The 24,057-nt window shown below is 37.1% G+C and overlaps 1 protein-coding gene across 2 annotated transcripts; it reads right to left on the bottom strand.

The window, feature by feature from the left end:
• Positions 1-274: 274 nt before the first annotated feature.
• On the bottom strand, positions 275-14,364 carry LOC110111792. Of its 2 annotated transcripts, none has more exons than XM_028695284.1 (6): positions 12,291-14,364; positions 10,030-10,154; positions 9,792-9,954; positions 7,659-9,325; positions 683-771; positions 275-506 (listed from the first exon to the last, which is right to left on the bottom strand). In XM_028695284.1, exons 1-2 carry the CDS (start codon positions 14,197-14,199, stop codon positions 10,129-10,131), a joined length of 1,935 nt encoding a protein of 644 aa, XP_028551117.1. In that variant the 5' UTR covers positions 14,200-14,364; the 3' UTR covers positions 275-506; positions 683-771; positions 7,659-9,325; positions 9,792-9,954; positions 10,030-10,128. The 2 variants fall into 2 exon arrangements, with proteins under 2 accessions (XP_028551117.1, XP_028551118.1); XM_028695285.1 differs by having other exon boundaries at positions 7,659-9,250.
• Positions 14,365-24,057: the final 9,693 nt, after the last annotated feature.

Raw genomic sequence — 24,057 nt, 5'->3', positions numbered from 1 at the left:
GGTTCCTTCTAATGACCTTGTAACCGCTTTTTTGGAAATTAACACGTAGGCCCCGCCGTGGGTTTAAAAAAAAAACTAACTAAACAAACAAACTTGAACAACATTTTAAATACTCGGTCCTTAAATAAACAAGTTTGAACACTAATGTGTTCAGTTAAAATTGATAAATATATAAATAGAAATATTTGAATTTTATTATAATATAATGATATAATTATTTTTAATTAATAAAATTTAAAGTGATGAAAATTATAATATATGTTAACATAATTTATTTTTTATCAATATTTTTTTTACTTTAAAAATATACTATAAATTAAAATGTATTAATATTTTGAACACAGACATTTACGCTATAATTAATATATTAATACTCCTCCATAGCTGTCTCTTGCGAGGGGTTTTGTTGGGCACTGCAGCTTTCGCCTCTTCTTGTAATTGTTTTTTCCTGTCAAAGTACTGGTTCATATTTTCAAAGGCTTCTTCTCCCATATTAGAAATCCAACCTGGACCAATATACAAGCAGAGCATCAATATTCACACAGGAAATGAAGATCTGAACTTTTATGAGCAGCTTCTTCCTGTAATGAATTGTTTTTATGTATATATATATGCTACTTCATAATCCTGTATATAAATGTTGTGACAAAAAGAGCTTAGAAACAACAACAATAAAGCTTACATGCCTCTTTTTCCGCAATTGGAAGAACAACATGGACTTCAATCTGAGAGCCACTCATATCGTTTACTTAGTAGAGAAATTTACTACAACTGCAAACAAAAAAAAGGCTTGTAAATTCAAAAAAAAAAAAAATCCCATTGCACCAAAAAAAAAAATTCGAAAAGACCAAAAGAGCAGCCTCTAACGTCAAAATGATTATATTCACTATAGAATTGCACTTCAGAAAATCAGAAAAGAAAATGAGTGGAAGGTGCATGCAACCAATTAAATATATGAAAAAGAAATAGATAAACCACAAATATGAAAATAAAACATAACAAAAGTACGAACACCATTAAACATCTTAGTTATGGGTTGGATATTACAAGCTAGCTAGAGAGCGAGAGAGGAAAGGGAGGGGGAAGGAGTTTAGTCTTCTTTGGAAACAAGTGACGAGCTTTGTTTACCTGTAACTGAAGGCAACAAATTAAAGAGTCCCTTTTTATAGAGGGGGAAAGAATTAGTATCACTTTATTAATACATATTATTGGAATAGGAAGGTTTTATGGAGAAGAATGTAAAGAATATGTCCCGTAAGGCATCAGATGCTTCTAAATCTACAAAAGCTTGAAGGATATTGCACCAAAAAAATATCAAAGAGATCAATAGAGCAACCTATAACAGCAGGAAAATATGAAGGTGTGACCAAAAATACTAAAAAGAAATAGATAAATCTCAAATATGAGAATAAAACATAGCAGAAGTATGAACATCATTAAAACATCTAAGTTATGGGTCGGATATTACAAGATAGAGAGTGAGAGAGTAAAGGGAGGGAAGGAGTTAATTTAGTCTTCTTTGGAGGGAGAAAATTTTTGTTTCACTTTATTAGTATGTATTGTTGGAATAGGAAAGTTTTTAGAACTTGAGAAGTTAAAGGAGATTTAAATAAGATATATTTTGATGGAAGAGACTATATGTTTTTATTTCTCACTTTGCCTAATATAAATTTAATAGTTGGCTACATAAATTTTTTTTTCTCCATTGTATCATTTTAAGAGTCAAATTCTTATTTAAATCTAATAAAGAAATGTCATTATTTCTCATATTTTATAATCAAGTTTTTCAGTTCTATCTTTACCATTCTTAATATAAGTCAAATCTAATACATCTACTCTCTTAATTGGATCACAAGGTTGTCATTTTAGTAACCAAACCATCTAAGGTGACTCTCTTTAATCTTATTTTTCATTGGAGCTACTCAAACCTTTCCACATATCTTCTTTAATAAAAAAGATTTAAAATATTTAAAAATACTATTCTAAAATTTTCAAATATTTTTTTTCTAGAGCATGCATCTAACCTGAAATTTTTATTTTATAACAGGAGCTCTATTTAGAGAACTAAAGCCTAAATAACAATGATATCAAAATTAAGTCCAACTTTTAAAACATATTTAGAAACATGATCAAGCAGTTGATATTTTATTTGTATTGCAAATTCGAACGCGCGTGTAAATGTATTAACATTTGTATTTTAATACTCATCATCTAAAAAAAATGGTTATTTGTCAGAATAAAAAATAAAATATAGAAAATAGAAGATCAAAATGCTTAAAATAAAAAAAAAAAGATATTTAACTAAAATGAAAAACACATTTTGTCCTCTCAAACATTTTTGAAAGACCTCTATTTATCTATTTTCTGAATGTCTGATGTTTCATGCTAGCACCATTTAGATCTAACTCTTCATATTCTAGTGCTCGATTGCTGGATTGATTTTTCTTTGATTATCTTGTCGTGTTGTCTATGTTCATGGCAAGTTGGTGCCCCTCTTCGATTTGTTGGTTTAGGTCAATGGTTATTTTGATTTCTATGTCATTTTTAGCAGGATTTTGCTTCATGTTGTGGTTGCATATTGTGGGTGGTTCGTTTTCTATCTTGAGTTGATTCCTTTGAAATTTATTGTTTTATTTTTGTAATTCTAGATAAGGAATCATACATTCTATTGTAGCTCTTTGATTAGTAGAGAGTTGTGGATTCATTTTAAGAACTATGTAATCTCCCTTTTTGATGAAAAAAAAAATCATATTAACTAATATATATATATAACACGCGAATATATATTCATTTTAAGAACTATATAATCTCCCTTTTTGTCGGATATGTGCGTCGTAAACTTTCGACACATATATCGCCGAAATAATCGGTTAAGAAACGACGTTTTGGCTGACATATTTTGCGTCGATAATACGCCGGAAAGGTTTCCGACGTCTTATAAACGTCGGATTGAACATTCTCTATGAGTTCTTGTTTGTACATTTGGAAATGTCTTGTTATTTGGAATCAATCTTGGCTCATTGTATCTTAGTTTAGGCTTGATTTCATATGGTTTATTAAAGTCTAAGTCCTTTGCATTTGTCCAAGTTTTGGTCAAGTTATTCGAGTTTAATTCGGGTCCTATGTAGTCTCATTCAATTTAAGTCATTATTATCTCATTTAGTTCAATTTTAAATCAAAAATTTACAAGATCAATTGATGTTCAAATTGAATTAGAGTTTCTTTCATTTGTTCAAGTTAGAGTCCAAGTCTAACTCCCTTGTAGTCATATTAAGTTCAACCTTTGGTCCTCAACTTGTTTATTTAAGTTCAAAGCAATTCCCTTATTTTACTGGGAAATCTGGTAGCCTCCCGGCGTCTCCCTCGTTTAGGAAAAAATTAATGAGTCTAGGCCTCCCGTCGTGCTAAAGAAATGGGTGCACAGGTAGTGTCGGATGACACCGTGGCAAAAAATCTTCAATCCCACCATGTCAGAGAAAGGCGTGCATGAGACTTCGGGCACCTGTTTGAAAGCGCAGTTATTTCCCCAACGGCACTAAGGCGCGTACTGGTACTTATATTTTTATCCCGTCGTCCGAAGAAAAATGTGCACAAGACTCGCCTACCTTATTGTAAGCGCCGCATCGAGTTCCCTCCCACCACACTAGAGAAGCGTGCGCACTGCAAACATCAAAAATAGAACTTTTGGTACTATTTTAATTTGTAATTAATTATTTAATTTAACATTATGTTATAAAATAAAATAATTAATTAATTATAATTGATTTTAATTAATCATAATTAATTAACAGTAACTAAATATAATTAAATATAATATATTATAATTAAGTTAATAAAATAAAGATTAAGGTATAATGTGATCATGATTTATGAAGCATTAGAGAAGGATCCGCACAGGGTTTAGCCAAATCTTGCTAAATAGAATTAACAGAGACTTTTAACTCTCTTTAACATAGAGTTAAACTTGTCTATTTAAATGACTTGGCCGAAGAAGCACGCGAAAGGAAGGGTGACGGCTACATTCTTTTTTTTTTCTTTTTTTTTTGTTAAAACTCATAGAAAGGCCTACACGTTAATAACAAAAAAGGAGTTACAAGGTCCTTAGAAGGAGCCTCCGGCTCGCTAATGCCATTCCTTATATCCCGCTCGCTAATGCCATTCCTTTGTGACCAATAGCTTTCACCTCTTCTTGTAATTGTTTTTTCCTGTCAAAGTACTGGTTCATATTTTCAAAGGCTTCTTCTCCCATATTAGGCCTTAGACCTGAACCAATATACAACCAGAGCACAAATATTCACTCAGGAAATGAAGATCTGAACTTTTATGAACAACTTCTTCATACGCTGATATTTGACTTTGTATATATATGCTCTTGCATTATCATGGACTTCAATCTGAGTGCCACTCATAGTGTTCACTTAGTAGAGAATTTTACTACAACTGTAAACAAAAAAAGGCTTGTAAATTAAAAAAAATCAAACAGACCAAAAGAGTAGCCTCTAACATCAAAATGATTATATTCACTACAGAATTGCACTTCAGAAAATCAGAAAAGAAAAGGAGTCGAAGGTGCATGCAACCAAAATATCAAAAAAAGAAAGATAAATCACAAATATGAAAATAAAACATTGCAGAAATAGATAAAACACCATTAAACATCTTAGTTTACAAAACTTAGAGAGCGAGGAGGAAAGAGAGGGGGAAGGAGCTTAGTCTTCTTTGGAATCAATTGGTGTGCTTTGTTTACCTGTAACTGAAGGCAGCAAAGAGACAATTGGTGCTCTTGCATTATCATGGAATAGGTCAGTTTTTCGAATAAGACAAGGCTAAGAAGGTTTGAGAAAATATAGTTTGATGGAATAGACTATTTATTTTTATTTCTCATTTTGCTTCATATAAATTTAAGGAAATTCCTACTATTTATATTATATTAGTGATACCGCTATTAAGATTGTACCAACACATTTCAATCTCCTATCTTCTATTTTCTTTCATAAAAGTCATTAAATACTATTCTAAACTTTTCTAAACAATTATTCTGGAATAAGATTCTAGCTAATTTGTCTTCTCAAAAAATGTGAGGAGAAGAAGGTGAAGAATAGGTCCAATAAGGCATTAGATGCAGCAGAATTTAATTCTTTTCTTCAGTGGCAAGCAAGTGAACAAAACCTTTTGCTTATAGGTCTAGTTTTCTATGTTATAACAATTTATCGAAAAAAAGAAAAAATCCGAACGAGTTCATAGGACAACTTATTTATGATGCAATTGAATTGATCAAATCAAGATGGTGTTTTATTACACAGAAGTTAATCAAATCATTATATTTGGATTCACTATGGAAAAGTAAATATTTTGCCGTGGGTTTACTGCAAATTTTATAGCATATTATTTTTTGTCAAAAATGACAACATATTTGCAATAGAAATTTTTGGCGATTTTTTTGCAGTGGAGTTGAAGCAAATTGGCAACGAAATTTCTGCCGCAAATCTGACGCAAACTACCATATCTAACCAATTGATTAGGCAACCGTTTCATTTGTTCTTTCTATTCTCGACAACTCTTCTTTGACTTTGCCTCCGCGCATGCTAGGCTAGAGTCGCTAAATAACTTCTTCGTCTCCTTCGACAACATTCCTTCCTATCACATCGCCTCCCTTGACAACGTTCATTCCTGTTGCATCCGAAGTTACACCTCATCACAGTTCTTCTGTCGCAGCCGAAGTCACACCTCCTTCGTCAAAAACAGGAGCTTGGTCATTGCAAAGGTATTCATCTTTCTTCCTTTTGCACGCTTCTTTGTCCAAATCCGTAAATCGGTTGAACTCTCTCCCTATCATCGCTCATCAAAGATATGATTTTTACTGATAATATTCTTCTTCTTGAAAAGATAGAGAGGGAGTTGAAGGTAAACTTGAATTATAAAGACCAACCGTATAGTATAATTAGATGGATTGTGACTTTAGGCAAACAAGTCATTAATAAGAGCATGCTTTAGATATCTTAGATATATTGTTCATGATGATGATGTTGACCCCTACAAATCAATCCATGCGCAAAGAGGGCAAAATTGACGAATCAAGCAACGCATGTGTTAACGCGACACGTCACTAAAATGGTCAAACGACCTCCGATTGCCAAACAAACTGCACCGTTGCAATCAGGACATCAAGTTCGCCTAAGAGGAGATCTCTCGCAGTTAAATTGGATGAGATCGGTCCAAGGAAATGACCGACACCTGAAATTGATGTGTAACGCCCAAATGACGTCCAATCGCGAAATTGATTTCATTGTTACGTTCGGAGCGTCGTCAACACCCAAAAATCACTATCGACCTATTAAATTGGGATCATCTAAAAAGACGACATGAATCACGAGTTACAACGCGCAAATCTAAAAAATTAGAGCGTGACACCACCTAAATGACATCTGATAGCAAAAATGGACTTCGTCGTTGCGTTCGGAATGTCTTTAATACCCATGAGTGACAGTCAATTTGAACAATTTAAGTCACACAAGAAGATCGGCATGAATCTCGAGACAATGCGCGCAAATCAACATGTAAACTATGGGCAAATACAAAAGGGCTACGACAAACACAAGCTTCTACAAGCTACATAGAAGGCCCATCAAATATTCTAAAAATGCACTCACACATGCATTATAATATGTATACACACATACACAAAGAATTACATGTGCAATCATACACCTGTATGGTCCTTGACGAGCATAGAATGGGCACATAAGTGACGTCAGAGGATGCTGAGCGGGTTAGTAAATGAAGTCGAGTTCGAACCCGATCCTTCTATGTGGTTCAATAGAAGTCAACACGGTTCGAACTATCAAACAAATATACAACCACGGCATTAACCGAGATATTTATTTTAATATTATCATATTAGGCCCTTAAGACCCTAAATAAGAAAGATTCATTAATAAAAACTAAAGCTGGCAATGAACCCGATCATCTGTCAGCACTTAGACAGAGTCGATAATGTTCAATAAATAATTTTAAAAATGTCCCCTAAACACTTGCATGGGTCTACGCAAGCATGTTGTATTTATACATGTGACACCTGAGGATACTGCACGGGTCTAAATATGAACTTAAGATTAAGTCCAATCCTTCTCCTTAATTAGGATGACAATCAACACGACTTGAACCAATTAACAAATATATAGTCGTGGCATTGACCTGGATATTTGATTTTATATGTTCATATTAGTCATTCGAGGCTTGTGAACAATGAAAATTCATCAATAAAGACATAAAGCATGCAAAAGACCCGATTCTTGTCGACGAGATGGCAGAGTCAACAAGTTTTAATCAACAAAATGAAATTCCCCATAACCACCCCGATGATGTCCGTGTCAAATATAGATCTCAACTAGAAGGGTTAACTCCAAATATTCAAAATATCACCCAAATGTTCATGAAAGGCCAAAACTCCAAAAATGTCAAAACCTTAAATATTTAAAATTAAAATCAATCATCAAATTTTTAAAGCGAAACTCACCCACCATCCGCAACATTCGTATTTGATGATATCCTTTGTGCAAGTCAATTTTTGAAAATATCGTCGCATCATGTAATTGATCAAAAAAATGATCGATGCGTTGAATAGAAAATTGATACTTCATTGTAACTTTATTAACAACCTGGCTGTCGATGCACATCCTAGGTTCCATCCTTTTTTGGAACTAACAAAGCAGGCACAATGCAAGGGCTGGCACTCAGTCGCACAAAGCCGTTGGATAGAAGCTCCTCAATTTGTCATTTGAGCTTAGCCTGCTCGTCTGGTCTCAGCCTGTAGATGAGACTGTTTGGGATTACAGCTCCCAGTATAAAATCTATGGTTTGTTGAATTCCTCGCAGGAGTGGCAATCCAGAAGGAATGAAATATGTTAAGATGACACTGTAATCATTTAAAATTTCTTGTACGGTTGTTGGATTGCTCATCACCCTCAAAAGTTCCAATGGAGAAATTGACAAGACACCACTTGGAGACTTGAACCTCGTTTTCTTTATGAATCTAGTAGAGTGTGTATGATTTGGGGTGATCTTCCGTCGATAGCTTGAGCTCTTCAACCATCGTGGTGGACACCACATTCTCACAACTTCCACTATCAATTATCATTTGGCATACTATTCCGCCAACAGTGCAAAGAGTTTGGAAAATATTATGGCGCTAACAAACATCTTTTTTGTGTGAATTTAGTAGCCGTCGAAGAACCAACAAATTCTCATTGTCTGTGAAAATGATGGTAGTTTCTTGAGGATGCCACTGCTCTCGTTCAGAAGATTCTAAGTCATAATACTTCATAAGGGAGATCACACGGCGGTTGGGACACCCCAAGTCTATGTGGCCAAATCTATGGCACTTAAAATATTTGCTTGACGAATGTCCAGTAGCAGGGGCCCAATTTTGCCCACTATTATTAACATGAAATTCCTCTTTTGTCAAGGAGCTGCTTCCACCATCAGATTTCTTGATTCCTCCTTTACTTCTTTCACCTTCATAGATGGGTTTCCTGTTCTAGAATATATTTCCTTGGATTTGCTGTTCTTCCACTCTCAAAGCTAAGTTGATTGCATCTTGCAAGGTTCAATAAGGTTGAAGTTGAACCACGTCTGCTATAGAGACACATAATCGATGGAATGTATTGTTCCACAGCAATGTATTGTTCCACAGTAAGTTGATTCTGTTGCAGTCGATGGAATTTTAGGAATAGCTCTTGACGATATTGTTTGGGAAAGTATTTGCGCTGCAATTCTTTCTTCATCTTGGCCCACATGGTGATCTTGCCCCGACCTTCTCGGTTTCGATTTCGTTTGAAATTCTCCCACCATAAGGAGGCACTCTTCTTGAGTTTAATTGCTACCAATTTGACGATTCGATCAGGCAAAATGTCCTTAAAATCAAGAATTCGTTCTATCATTTGTATCCAATTCAAAATTTCAGTAGGGACCATTCGCCCATCGAAGTCGGGTAGCTCATTCTTGACTCCACAATCATTCGAACCACCCCGCCTATGGTGGTCTTCTTCCTCGTCGGTTGAAAGATCTTGATGGAAGGGGTTGATATCTTCTTCTCCTTCTTGCCTTGCAACTACTTTCCTTTCTTCAAACCGAGCTCAGCATTGCTGTAGCTATTGGATTTCCCTTTGTAGATTAGCAATCACCAGTTCTTGTATAGTTCGTTGCTGATTTCAACGAGTTGGCATCTTGCTAGCTCTAATACGAAATGATACTGCTACCAAGAAAAGAGAGTAGTCTAGTGAATTTCCTAGGCGTGATGTCTCTCTTTGAGAACCAAAGCCATCACCTGAAAATGAATTCAGGATACAGAAAATAACAAATAAACATAATAAGAGAATTCTTGCCAAAAAACATCCTCTCATTCCCAACGGGACAAATATATATATATACACGGATGTGAAGGACGATATAGAGCAGGCTATATGGTTACTACTAAGCTACAACTAAAACTAAAGGTTTCAAACATAGCACACATGCTAAATAAAAGAAACAAAGTAAATCAGCACCGCCGTCACTGAGGAAGCATGATATTGAGCTAATAAGAGCTCTGTTTTATTTGCAACTTCAAAAGCCTGGGCTTTATTTTGTTTATACCATCTAAAGTCCGGGAAATAGTTTAGTTAGAAACTTATAACCACCTATTAATAACATATTAATAACAAGGAGGTTATGTTAGTGTAGATCTATAAAGAAATTGATGGTTGTTGATAGGGTGGATCGAAAAAGAGCATAGGATGGACAATTATACTAACTTTGTGATGGTTCCTTCGAGAGGTAGAGAGAGGGCTTAGAAACAACAGCAGGAAAGCTTCCATAGCCGTCTCTTAGGTGGGGCTTTGCTCGGCAGTGTCTGTCGAAATAATTTTTTATTCTCGAAGTACGTATCAATTTTTTCGTAGGCTTCATCTCCAATGTCTGCTTAAACAAGGAAATGAATGTCTGCACAACCATCAACAAAGAGAGCTTAGAAATAATAGCAAGAAAACTTACTGGCCATGCATAACTCCTCTTTCATCATTCCGCCAAAGGCAGTTACTCCCACAGTTGGAAGATCATTATGAACTTCAAATTGAGAGCCACTCATGGCATTCACTTAGTAGAGAAATTTATTACAACTGTAAACAAAAAAAGTCATGTAAATGTATAAGGAAAAAAAATCTACTGCACAACAAAAAATCAAAATGATTATATGCATTATAGAATAGCACTCAATGAAAATCAGAAAAGAAAATGAGCCGAAGGTGCAACCAAAAATATCATAAAGAAATAGCAGAAGTATGAACACCATTAAACATCTTAGTTTTGAGTTGGATATTACAAGCAAGAGAGTGAGAGAGGTAAGGGAAAGGAGTTTATTCTTCTTTGGAAACAATTGGTGAGCTTTGTTTACCTATTACTGAAGACAGCAAAGAGCCCCTTTTTATAGAGCGGAAATTTTTTTTGTATCACCTTACTACTATATATTGTTGGAATAGTAAGGCTTTAGAATTAGACAAGGCTAAGAAGGTTTGAGAAAATATAGTTTGATGGAATAACTATTTATTTTTATTTCTCATTTTGCTTGATATAAATTTAAAGAAATTCCTACTATTTATATTAGTGGTACCTCATCAAATATTATTAATATATATTGTTGGAATTAATAGGTAAGTTTTTCGAGCCGTTTTTTTAAATATCTATATTTTTAGGATGATGTCTTCATAGTACAACAAGATTTATAGACATTCATACTTAAATACATAAATACTGTGATGAAAAAAAATCAGAAATGATTTTAATTTTGTATAGTTAAAAATTACTTTATATTTATCAATGAATTGTTTCTACAAATTTTAATTAAAGAAGCTTATATTTCTTCCTTGTGATAGTTAAATGGAAAGTGTGTAATTAACTATTTTCAAAGGTGAAATGGCAGAATTTGCTGCCCCCACCAAGCATGTCCATGGATGTGAGGAGAAGAACGTGAAGAATAAGTCCCATAAAGCATTAGATGCAACAGAATTTAATTCTTTTCTTCAGTGGCAAGCAAGTGAACAAATTTTCTATGCTATCACAGTTTATCCAAAAAAAAAAAAGACATGGAACTCGTTACAATTGTTGGGTTTTTGAAGTAAACCACGCAATGAAGCAAACAAGAACATAAAAATAGAGGAAATAAAAGGAAATTAGGATTTAATGTGAAAAATTTTGAATTAGGAAAAAAATCACATGTAGAGCCACACCACATCTAGAAATCCACTATGAAAATTAAGAGAAATAAATACTAATCTCTATTCTCTCTCACACTCTCCTTGTTTCCCTTCTCTCTTATACCGCTCTCACACAAGAAACAAAAAAGAAAAGTAAGTATATTACACTAAGGGATGCCACCCTAAAGAAAAACTGTCCAATCTGCCTCTCAGTGTTGTGGCGTCAGTTTGGAGCATTGCGGTGCTAAACACTCTATCTCCAGTCTGTCTGACTGCATTACACATTGAATATAGAGCGATGTGATGCTCTATTCTCTATTTGATTTAGTAGATAATTGTCCAAGATTGTGGCGCTCGGACGCATAACATTGCGACGTTCAGACATATAACATTGCAACACTTGGACACATAACATTGCGACACTCAAACACACAACACGGGGAAACGCCTAATTGATCAAACCAACCAAATTCCACATAGAACTAACAACAATTATTTTTGCGCGATTTCGAGCTCTTTCGCTTTTGAAACCCCCCTTGCGCGGTCGACTCGACCCGACACTAGTATGAGGGTCAACAAGTATGTAATTACTATATTCAAAGGTGAAATGGTGGAATTTGCTGCCCCCCCCCCCACCAAAAACATATATGATGAGTAATATATATATATATATATATATATATATAAATTTTGAACATTTTTTACATATATGATGAGTAAAAAATATTTTAAAATTAATAAGTTTTCTTTGAATCAACTCAAAAGACTGCTTGAATTCGATTATTGTACAATAAGATAATTGATAATACATTTAGAATATGGACTTACAAGTTGCAATAAGAGTCCTTTAAAAAGATTGAATTACAATATTGACAATTTAGTCACAACTTAAGATGACTTATATAAGTTATATTTGATTATGTTCTTGCAAGTGGTGTTCAATCTTTAATAAGAGCTGCTTCGATATCTCAAGCTTATCGCCCATCATATATTCATGAGTAAAAAATACATCATCTATTCCCGCATGCTTATTGAAAAGCCAAATAGAAGTTAGGAGCTCACCTCCCCTACTCAACTGCTTCACATGCACATCAGCCCTTGAACTATTCGCCCCCTTCATTAGAAGCTCCACCCATATCATAGTCAAAACATGCCATCTCTCTTCATCCCCAATAGTAAGCATCAAATGAGCAAGCGCACGTGCTGTTACAAATAAAGATTTTTCATTGGTCCACTCTATTGGAGTAGTCATTATCTCCCTACACACCTTAACTTCTGCATTTGGCAATAACAAGTGTTGAACATCAACATTTCTATAAATAAATTGAACCATATCATCAAAAGCATCCCAAAATACCATCGGGCTCCTTCCTCTCATGGTAAGCATCATGTTAGGTCGCATCAACACCATATGCATCATATAGTTAGACAAGTACTTACAAGCTTCCATCTCAACACTATTTCTCATTATTCCTCTTGATCTACTTTCATCCACTTCAATCTCTATTTGATTATAATATATTGGATGTAGAGACTTCGGCCAGTGAATACAGAACTCAGTGGTCATGTGCCATATCAGAATTTGTTGATCAAGTGACAAACCCTCTAAAAGCTCAAAACATGTCGGGAAAGCCCAAGGTATTTTTTGTTGAAGAAAAGAGAAGCCCACTGGTTTGTTGAAATCCTCAAGTAATAAAGGCAAGCATCTTTCTGCATAGGAAGCAATGATATTCATGAGTCCTTGGTTTGTTTGTTCTGGCTGCAATGCCCATAAGGTGTAAGTTTCAAAATCCTTTCTCCAACGTAAGCGCAACTTTATCTTCCGCACTAAGCCAAACTTTTCTGAAATCCAGTTCATCATCCTTTGCCTAGGAGCTTCATTTGGTGTAGAATTTTTTAGGCAACTATGGAGAAGATTCAACTGTGGCATCTCTAATGAATGATACATTTTCTTATGCCATGCCATTTTAATTTTGACAATGTGATTAGCTAGCGACCTGCTCCACTTGCTCAACCGCTTAACATTAAGGAGGGAAACCACTATCCAATTTGAGAACACGAGCATGATAGTAGCTAAGCAATCGAGGCATAGCGATGCCGCAAGCAAAAAATAGGTAATGACCACATCACGTTTGTCAAAACCATCTTTCGAATCAATGAAAAAGAATAAAAAAGACAATACAATACAGATGGAGCAGAATAATCGGAGAATGTACCCATGTTTAGAGTGATTCACAACGGCCTTGGTGTAAAGCTCATCATATGCATAACTAAGCTCCATACTTGTTGTCTTTAAAACCTTCTCTGCTGACATCTCGAAGACAAGATCTTTAAATTTAACATAAACCTCAGAACTTGGAACGGCATTGATGAAGAAAGGCTTGCAAACAGAGTATAACCAAAAAGCATGATTCAAATCATTCAAATCTTTTGTTGGTACTTCTCTCTCAAAGGAGCTAATGGACTTGAGGAAGCCTTCAGTGCTAGCTTTGTAAAGTGAGTAAGAGCGCTCTATGTACTTAATGACGGCGACTATGAATATCAAGAGAGTGGGTGTGAGTAGGCGAGTGTTTGGAAGTGAGCGGATGAAGACATACAAGGCAACAATAAGCTCGTAGCCAAGGCCGAGAAGATGGCGAGCCCAAAGCTCGTTATCTTCCATCGAATAGGCAGTGATAGTGTCGGGGCCACCAAGATGGAGAATAAGAAAGGGAGCCCAAAATGCGATGATAACATTGGAGGAAGAGGAAGAATCATCCATGGAGTTGCTTAGTTGGCCGAGGCAGAAGTCAGCAACCCAATCAGCGAGGAGGTAGTTGCACCACACAATCATTCGTATCCATCTCAAAGCAGATGTTTTTCTCAAGTGACTGAGAAATATGAGGATGATTTGGATGGATAGGCTGAGTAAAATTAGGACACGAACATCCCAGTCTTTCCATAATTGCTTGTATTTCTCTGGGAAGTCCATTGCTCTCTTGAATGTTCAAAAATAACGGATAATGAATGATAATACTTTAAATCATAAATTATTATATTTAGTAGGGATAGTTTTTTAACCATAGATATTTCATGAAGTATCATAATTTACCTTAATTTTTATTTAGGGAAATTTTTTTTCAAAATAAGTATTAAATAAAAATAGATACCTTATAATTAAATTGCACAAGAAATAATCAAATATGGGTGATTAGGTTAGTAGATTGCCTAATCAAGCCACTACATATTTTCCAAGAAAAAAAAACTTAGGTCAAGATATCCAAATTAAATTTGATTAGAATGGAGAAAAAAAATGTTTTAAGATGAGTCTAATTCAATTGTTGATTAATTATTCATATATAACACCCACCTCAAAGCAAATACAGTAGTTTAAAAACCCATCATAACCAAATTTTGATAAGGATATCTTAACCCAAAATTTTTCATCATAATTTATAAACTTGGCCTCTTGATAAAGTGAACACTCAAAACAATATAATAGCTTAAATTGTAAGGCAAACTTAGACACTAACCAAATAAGTTGACTATACGTGAGTTGTAGGGACTTGCCTATTAAGAGCACTCTGATAAATAGACAACAAAAACTACAGTGGTGGCAATCAAATTGAATGAAAGTCCTAACAACTTCTATCATATATACCACCAAAGCTTGAGCATAAAAGCAAAATATAATAGCATGCAGGCAGAGAACCAAAACATACTTGGATGCAAAGCAAGAGATATAGTTTTTTTGTACTGCATGAAGAAAAGGATAAAGCAAATCTCAATACAAGGCTAGGGATAACTAAAGCAATCTCATATGAATATGACAGCAGAAAAAAAAAATGTTCGTACTCCGACGCTTTCACATCATTTGATTCAGTAATTTGATGAGCCAAAGTTTAATCAATGACATGAAAAGTAGCAAGGAGACAGACAAATGACGTGATACTTACTATATTGATAGCTGATCAATAAAATGATTATCATCATCATAACGTTAATCTTTTAATAAATATTTTGAAAGAAATTTGGTTAATTATCATTCGTCGTTCGTTCTTAATAAGGGATGCAGAACTGCATCAACATTGACCAGATGAAATTACATTAGTTTGTGATACGCCTTGGTTGCACAAGATTAGGGTTTGCCCTAATCTCCCTTCAAGGTGGGAATTTCTCCACCAAATCAAAGTCAACACAAAACAAGAAGGATGAGAGGAAGAACAAAAGAGCTTTGCATTAATCCTCAAGACAAAACAAAAGACAAAGCTAGTCCACTTCGAGAAGGACCAAATCTCCCAAAAGAAACCCTAGAGGAAACAAGAAGGAAAAGAGAAAGAACTTTCTTCACATCCCCCTAAAAATAAGCCCTAATGGCTCTTTTCATACCACCTCACCACTTCCCCCTCTTCCCCAAATTACCCCCCATCATCCACCCTCCAATTTCCCCCCAAAAGCTGGCCGCCCCCCTTGGATCAGAAATTTCAAATAGGTGGGCTATATATATATTATTTTGGTATCATGATTGTATCAGATACTAATATGTTTTCATTGTAATCATATTACTATGGGTTTATTTTTTATTACTATGGGTTTATTTTTTGCATTCAAATTATTTGAATAAACTTACAACATCGAAATTATTTTGAGAATGTTTTTCAAATTTGAACATTCTCATAATTGTTTTTGAATAATTGAAATCTCTATGATTATTGTAGCTTAAAATGTCATTTTATTTTGATTGCTGTAGACTATTAGTTGTTTGCCTATTTTCATAATTTGAATGCTTTAATATTTGTTTTGTGGTTTTCTTATATTAATTGTTTTATATCAATTTCTCTTCAAACAAATACAGTGAGACTAATTTCAATTCAATTACTTCTTTCATTAGTATTTATATTTCCTCTCCATTTCATCTCTTTCAACATCCTGGAAGCCAACAAGAGCAAAATAGACTGAAACTTTTACCTGCGGAGAAGCTGAAAATTGCAACTTTTCCCGAAAAAGCGGTAATTAATTTGCCAAAGAAGCCGCACTGAAATCCTTGCTACTCGAGCTCAGACCAATCAATCCAGCGAGAATCAGGGACAAATGGATGGGGGAGGGCAAAATTAATCTCAGAAATGAAGCGCCACCCGCGGAGTCCAGGCTTTGGCCTAGGGTTGCCTTCCCCCATTGATTCATCTCAAGCTTCTACTTGTCTTTTCTTGCAGAGCCCATTTGGTATATGGGTCTACGCGGTACCAGGATTTAGCCTAAATCCAACAGAACAGCAAAAATGGCAACTTTAAACCCTATAGACGCCTTCTCCTGCGAGCTCCTGTCGCGACTTCCTTGCATCATCGTCGTTGAGGAAAAAATAACGCGATCGTCCTGTATGAAATAAAAATATATATTATTTTATTTTGATAAATTTTAAGAATTTTAAAAATTATTAACATTAATTAGTATTAATTAAATAAATATGTTAATTATATATATTTAAATTATTAAATGAATTTTAATATTTAATGAATTTAATAACTATTCATTAATGTGTAATGTGAATATTAATCTCAACCAATTCTAAATTTTTAACGTAAGATGATTTGATAAAAGCTTTAGTAAGAAAAATCATTAACATCTTAACAATTTCATTTAGATACATATATTAACTAATATATGTACGTACTAAATGCTTATTAAATAATTAATTTTACCACGACAATTAATAGTATATCTTAATTATTATTTTTTTTAATTAAATTTGTTTAATATACAAGTTATTAATTAGTTAACTTAATAACTCACTATTAATGATTAATTAAGATATTTAATAAAAACTAGTATTATTTAATCAGCATAATTAAGGTTGACATAAGAAAAATTAAATAATTTAAATTTTAAATCCTTAAAGAAATAGTTAAACAATATCTATCATACCAAATAGTTTTTAAGACTTAGAATTTTATAAATCCAAATTTATAAGATTTTCTTCCCTTGAGAGAGGTGGTTGAATGAGGTTTTCCTCAATGCGTTAGGTAAATACTATTCATTTTTGTAGAGCAATTGCTAATCAAAGAAGCTCATTTGATTTAATATTGTGTTATAAAATCTCATTGGATGGGCTTCAAATGAGTCGAGTTGAGCTCGAGTCATCTTTGACTTTGAACCTAAATTTGATTAATTAATTGAGCTTGATCTCAAGCTCAAATTTCATTCTATGAGTTCAAGTTGATTCAAGAGTCGGCTCATTCGCTATAAAAGATAGAAAATAATTATGATTCAGGTAATTATTAAAATAAATTAATGAAAAAAATTAGAATAAAAATTATAAATAATCAATTAGTATAAGAAAGTAAAATATAATTTTTAAAAATCTATTAATAATTTTTACTCAAATCAGCTAAAAACCTATCAAATGTAGCTTGCTTGGTTCAATATTTTCTTAACAATATGAACAATTATTAGGTCAGGTGACCTGACGTATCTCTACGTTCGGACGTCAATAATATTTTTCCACGTGCTCTTACTCTTTAACGCGCGGCCCGATGATCCGACCCGGACCATAACCCGGGATTGCTATGTTCGCGTATTGCTCAGTATTGCTTTGTATTGCTCGGTATTGTTATGTATTGCTTGACAATAACGAGAAATACCGCTCTGTCAAGTCCAATACCGAGCAATACCGAGAAAAACTCGGTATTGTTCGGTATTGGTCATCACAGAATGATATTTCTCATTATTGACGAGCAAAATCGACCAATACCTAGCAATACGCGAACATAGCAATCCCGAGTCCGTTCCGGGTCAGGTTGTCGAGCTGCACGATAAATAAAAGAACTTTAACAGGAAGATAAAAGCTGAAAGCAGAGATAGAAACAAGGGAGAAGAAGATGATGCAGAGAATGAAATCTTCTGGTATTTTCATTAACTCAAAGTGTGGCGGATACATTCGTTTTTATAGAGTCATAAGAGAGACAGGTAGTTGCGATGTCAGGCCGCCGTTAGCTGCAGCAGAATATGCAGGCGTCGCAGGGGATGGTGTCGCCGGAGCTGCAGGAGATCGTGTTCGGTGAGTTGTGCCTGCGGAGCTGTGTAAGGTGTGTTAACAGCCCCCTTCAAAGTGACGATCTGAGTTGCAGATAGTCAGTTTGCTGCGTAGATTGGTGAATCTTTCGCCAGTGAGTGGTTTGGTAAGAATGTCCGCCGGCTGATCAACAGAGCTGATGTGATTCAGCGAGATGGTTCGGCGGGTGATATGATCACTAATGAAGTGGTGATCAATTTCGATATGCTTTGTGCGGGCATGGAAGACGGGATTATTTGCAAGGGCAATGGCCGAGACATTGTCGCACATGATTTGAGTAGGAGCTAGCTGTGTTGCCTTGAAATCATTCAAGAGACGTCGTAACCAGATGACGTCGGATGTCACCGCAGCAAGAGCGCGGTATTCAGCTTCAGTCGACGACTTGGCCACTGTGGACTGCTTCTTAACACTCCAAGAGATGAGATTGGGACCTAGGTAGGCACAGAAACCAGAGATGGATTTGCGATCTTCGGAATTGGATGCCCAGTCCGCATCGGCATATGCTGTGAGGGTGAGAGCTCCCTTGGAGATTTGCATACCGTGGGATTGTGTTCCTTTGATGTATCGGATGAGACGCTTAAGGCGTTTGAAGTCAAAGATTGTTGGACTATGCATATGTTGGCAGATTATATTAGTTGCAAAGGCAATGTCCGGTCGTGTCACAGTGAGATATTGCAGTGAACCTGCTATCTGGCGGTAGAATGTTGGATTGTCATACGGCTGAGAGTCGGTTAAGGATTTGATTTCCTTGAGAGAAATGGGAGTAATCACTGGCTTGGAGGAATCAAGTCCGGCAGAGTGAATGATATCCCTGGCGTAGTGAGCTTGGTGTAGGAATAGACCAGTGGCAGTGGTTTGTATTTGAATGCCTAGGAATAAATTGGCATTGTCAAGTTGTTTGAGTGAGAAGGTCTGTCTGAGTTGAGCGAGGAGTTGCTGGAGAGTATGCTTATTATTGCCGGAGATGAGAATGTCATCGACATAAATGAGTAGGTACAGCTGAGTGTCGTTTTTGTCGTAGATGAGTAAGGAAGGATCAGCTTTGCTGAAGTGGAACCCGAACGCTTGGAGAAAGGAGGTGTGTTTGTGAAACCACTGACGGGGAGCTTGTTTGAGCCCATATAGTGCTTTTCTCAGCTTACAGACGTGATTGGGTTGCTGAGGATCAATAAATCCTTGTGGTTGTTTCATGTATACATCCTTCTGGAGATCACCGTGGAGAAAGGCATTGTTGATATCAAATTGATGGATTGGCCAGCCTCTATGCAGAGAGATAATGAGAAGGACCCTGATGGTGGGCATCTTAGCGACGGGACTGAAGGTTTGTTGGTAGTTGACGCCTTTTTCCTGGCAGAAGCCTTGTGCGACGAGTCTTGCTTTATAGCGGTTAACTGTTCCATCAGGATTGAGTTTTGTCTTAAATGTCCAGCGGCAGCCGAGCACAGGTGTATGAGATGGCGGTGGAGTAAGATGCCAGGTACCTTGGCTTTGAAGAGCCATAAATTCTGAGGACATGGCTTGACGCCAATGAGAATACTTTACAGCTTCTGTATAACACGAGGGAGTGGACTGCATATCTGCAACAACAAGTAGATCAAAAAATTTCTTTGGTTTGAGAGTACCGGTTTGAAGTCTAGTGGTCATGTGATGTTTTTGGGCGGGAGCTGGTGGGTTTGAAATATCAGGGACAGAGGGAGGATTATCCGGAAGACTTTGAGGGAGGGGCGATGGAGATGGATTTGGTATGGTTGGTTCAAGAGTGATTAGTTGCTGAGGAGAGGATATTTGGGAGGAGGTGTAAGTGGAGGATGGCACAAGTAGCGACGGAGGAATAAATGGGGATATAGGAGGTTGTTTAGTGGAAGCTGAGAGTGTGTAGGGAAATTTGTGTTCGTTGAAGGTTACATGACGAGATATGTGGATTTTCTTGGTGCTGGGATTGAAGCACCGGTATCCTTTGTGTGCAGTGGAGTAACCGAGGAAGATGCACAGAGAGGATCTCGGTGCAAGTTTGTGTGGAGATTGAGGTTTGAGCCAGGGAAAGCAAGAACAGCCAAAAACTCGGAGATGAGTGAGGGATGGAGGATGTCCATGAAGAAGCTGGAAGGGAATTTGATTGTTGAGGGATGATGTGGGAAGGCGGTTGATTAAGTAGTTCGCCGTTTGAACAGCTTCAGCCCAAAAAGAGAATGGAATACTGGCTGCGTGTAGAAGGGTGCGGGCTGTTTCTATGAGATGGCGATGTTTCCTCTCAGCAACGCCATTTTGCTCAGGTGTGTAATAGCAGCTAAGTTCATGATGTATACCATGCTCGGTGAGGAATTTTTGGAAGGCATGGCCGGTGAATTCACCACCACCGTCTGAACGAAGAGTTTTAATGGCAGCGGTGAATTGAGTTTTAATTAAGGAATGAAAGTGCTGAAATTTGTTAATTGATTCGTTTTTAGAGTGCATTAAGTAAAGCCAACAAAATTGAGTGCAGTCGTCTATAAACACGAGATAGTAGCGAAAACCAGAGTGAGACGGAAGAGGAGACGGACCCCATACGTCGGTATGTATTAAAGCAAAGGGTGTATTTACATTAGTAGCTGCAGAAGAAAAGGGCAGCTTGTGGCTCTTGGCCACTTTACAGGAATCACATATAAAATTTAAGATCCTAAGTTGATTGAGCGGGAGAAGCTTTGACAGATGAAGCAGTGAGCGATGGTGAGGATGGCCCAGACGAGCATGCCAGAGAGAGGTAACGTCTTTGGTGGTGTGAAGAGCTTGAAGTGCGGCGGGACGGGGAAAACTGATGCGGTAGATGCCATCACGGTGGTGTCCATGAAGCAGAACTTGATTGTCCTGCATATCCTTGAGAGAAAAACCATTAGAGTCGAATGAAATTGAGCAGTTATTGTCTTGTGTTAATTTAGAGATGGATAAGAGATTGTGAGAGAGAGAAGGAACGTGAAGCAGATTTCGTAGTTTTAGCTTACGGGAGGAATCTGGAAGGGGAAGTAAACCGGCACCAGTGTGATGGATGGGAAGAGAAGAGCCGCTTGCTGTTGAGATAGAGTCTGTTCCCTGGTATGGAGTAGAGTGCTGAAAGTTGGCGAGATCTGGTGTGAGATGAGCAGATGCACCAGTGTCAAGTACCCAGTCTTTGGTGGTCGTGGGTTGGGACTGGGTGAGAAGAGCTCTGTTTGAAGGTGTTGATGGTGTGTAGTTGGAATTATACCGATGCCAGCAAGCTGAGGCGAGATGCCCTGGTTTGCCGCAGATCTGGCAAATGGGTCTGTCTACCGGCCGTGACGAGTTGGTGAGTTGCTTTTGTGGTGTTGTGGATTGATTTAATGGAGCTCCCCTGCCACGACTCCCTCTATAGTTTGAGGTGCGACCTCGTCCCCGAGTGGTGTATAGAGCCTGTTGCTCAGAAGTGATGGGGTTTTCCTGGTGTATTTCAGTTTGCAAATTAATTTCTTCACTACAGAGCAGTGAGTACAGTGATTCAAGTGTGACTGGTAGAGGTGAGATTCGAATGGCAGCTTTGAATGGGTTGAAAGAGGCTGGCAGGCCTTTGAGTGTGTAAAGGATAATGTCCTCAGTGTCAACATATCCTCCGGCGGCTGCAATATTGTCTACAAGAGACTTGACCTTTCCCAGGTATTGCGCAACCGATTGATCTCTCATTTGGACATTGTGTAGCTCGTTTTTCAGTTGAATGACGCGGGAGCGGTTAGTGGGCTGTAGTCGCAGCTCGAGCGCTTGCCAGATCTCACGGGAGGTCTTGAGATGTAGTATGTAGGGGAGCACAGATGGTGAAATAGTTGAAAACAAGGCTGAGATGAGGTTCTGGTCGATCAGCTTCCATAGCTTGTGATCTTCGGCTGATGATTCTGGGGGACAGGCAATCGTGCCAGCAATGTATCCTTCAAAGCCGTTTGCAGCAAAAGTCTGATGGATTTGAAGTCTTCAAATAGCATAGTTGTCGGTTGTAAGCTGTGTGTGAACAATGAGCTTGAGGTTGGACATCAAAAATTTGAGGGCGGGAGATATCGTGGTGTTGGCCATGGAGGACGACAATGTGGAAGTCGTCCTGGATTGGGTGGCTGAGTTTGGATCCGTCATTGTGGGCTGGATAGGAGCGTAAACCCAGTGTTACCGCTCTGATACCATAAAAGAACTTTAACAGGAAGATAAAAGCTGAAAGCAGAGATAGAAGCAAGGGAGAAGAAGATGATACAGAGAATGAAATCTTCTGGTATTTTCATTAACTCAAAATGTGGCGGATACATTCGTTTTTATAGAGTCATAAGAGAGACAGGTAGTTGCGATGTCAGGCCGCCGTTAGCTGCAGCAGAATATGCAGGCGTCGCAGGGGATCGTGTCGCCGGAACTGCAGGAGATCGTGTTCGGTGAGTTGTGCATGCAGAGCTGTGTAAGGTGTGTTAACAAAAAGGGTCGTAGTTGAGTGAGTGGTTGGAGAACCCTGATTGGTGGGCAACGGAGATTGGAAGGATTGTAATCAAGTGATGTGATCAAATGAATAATAGTTAAGTAACGGTGATCGGAGGGCTAGAGTCGTACAACGGTGGTCCGAGGGCGCCCATTGTTGGGCGATGGTGATCCGAGGATTATAGTCGGGCGATGGTGATGCGATGGTGGTAGTCGGACGATGGTAGTCGGCGAGTGATCAAGGTTAGAAGGATTGTAGTTGGGGGGTGATAGAGGTCAAAATGAACATAGTTGGGCGATGGTAGTTGGAGGGCCATAGTCGGGCGATTGTAGTCAGACGGCCGTTGTTAGGTGATGATGGTCGGAGGACCATATTCAGATGATTTTGGTCAGAAAATCTTCGTTGGACGACGGTGGTCAAATGACCATAGTTGTCAGGCAATGGAGGTTAGAATGATGATCACAATCGACGGGCAATGGAGGCTAAAATGACTGTAGTATGACGATAATGATCAGAAGATCATAATCGAGAGAGGGTGATCAAGACCATAGTTAACAGGTAATAGAGGTCAGAAGAACCATATTCTGACATTAGTGATCAGAGGATCATAGTCAAGCAAAGGTGGTTTGAGGATTATTATCGGTTAATGGTAGTGAGAGGACTAAAGTCGACTAGTGACAAAAGTTGTAGGATCATAGTTAGTGGGCAATGGAGGTCAAAATGATCATATTTGGATGACAATGGTTAAAGGATCATAGTAAGATGATGGTGATCTAAGGACCATAATTAGCGGGCGATAAAAGTTAGCAAGACCATAATCAGGCAACATTGGTTTGAGGATCGTGGTGGTCTGCTGACAAAGGCCAGACAACAATGTTTGAGTGGTGATGCTCCAAGATCCTTATAGCCAGAGTTCTCTTTGAGAGAGAGAGAGAGAGAGAGAGAAATTAGGCTTTAGCTCTAAGCTCCTCTTTTTGTAGAGAGTAGGGGACTATGTATAAATTTTTGAGAGTTGCTCATGATCCTAAAGTGTTTGTTTAGCATTTAAGTATCTTAATTATGTCAGATTTAGGTGAACTTGGGCTTGTTGGATTATACTCGTCAAGCCCCTCGATTCACCTATACGCATGTTAAATTTGGAGATCATTCGATCATTCAATTAATGTATTGAATTTTCTGACTATGCTTAAGGACCTTGATTTAGGCTCATTTAGGCTTGGATTGGGTTATTTTGATGTTATTGGATTTGACTTGTCAAGACGTTCAATTTGATAATATGTTTACTGAAATCAGAGCTTGGATAGTCCTGAATTTAATTTTAAAAATTTTCAATTCAAATGTGC

The sequence above is a fragment of the Dendrobium catenatum genome, unplaced genomic scaffold (genome assembly GCF_001605985.2).
Source record: "Dendrobium catenatum unplaced genomic scaffold, ASM160598v2 fragScaff_scaffold_621, whole genome shotgun sequence".
Lineage (NCBI taxonomy): Eukaryota > Viridiplantae > Streptophyta > Magnoliopsida > Asparagales > Orchidaceae > Dendrobium > Dendrobium catenatum.
This window is presented reverse-complemented; position numbering and strand designations above follow the sequence as displayed.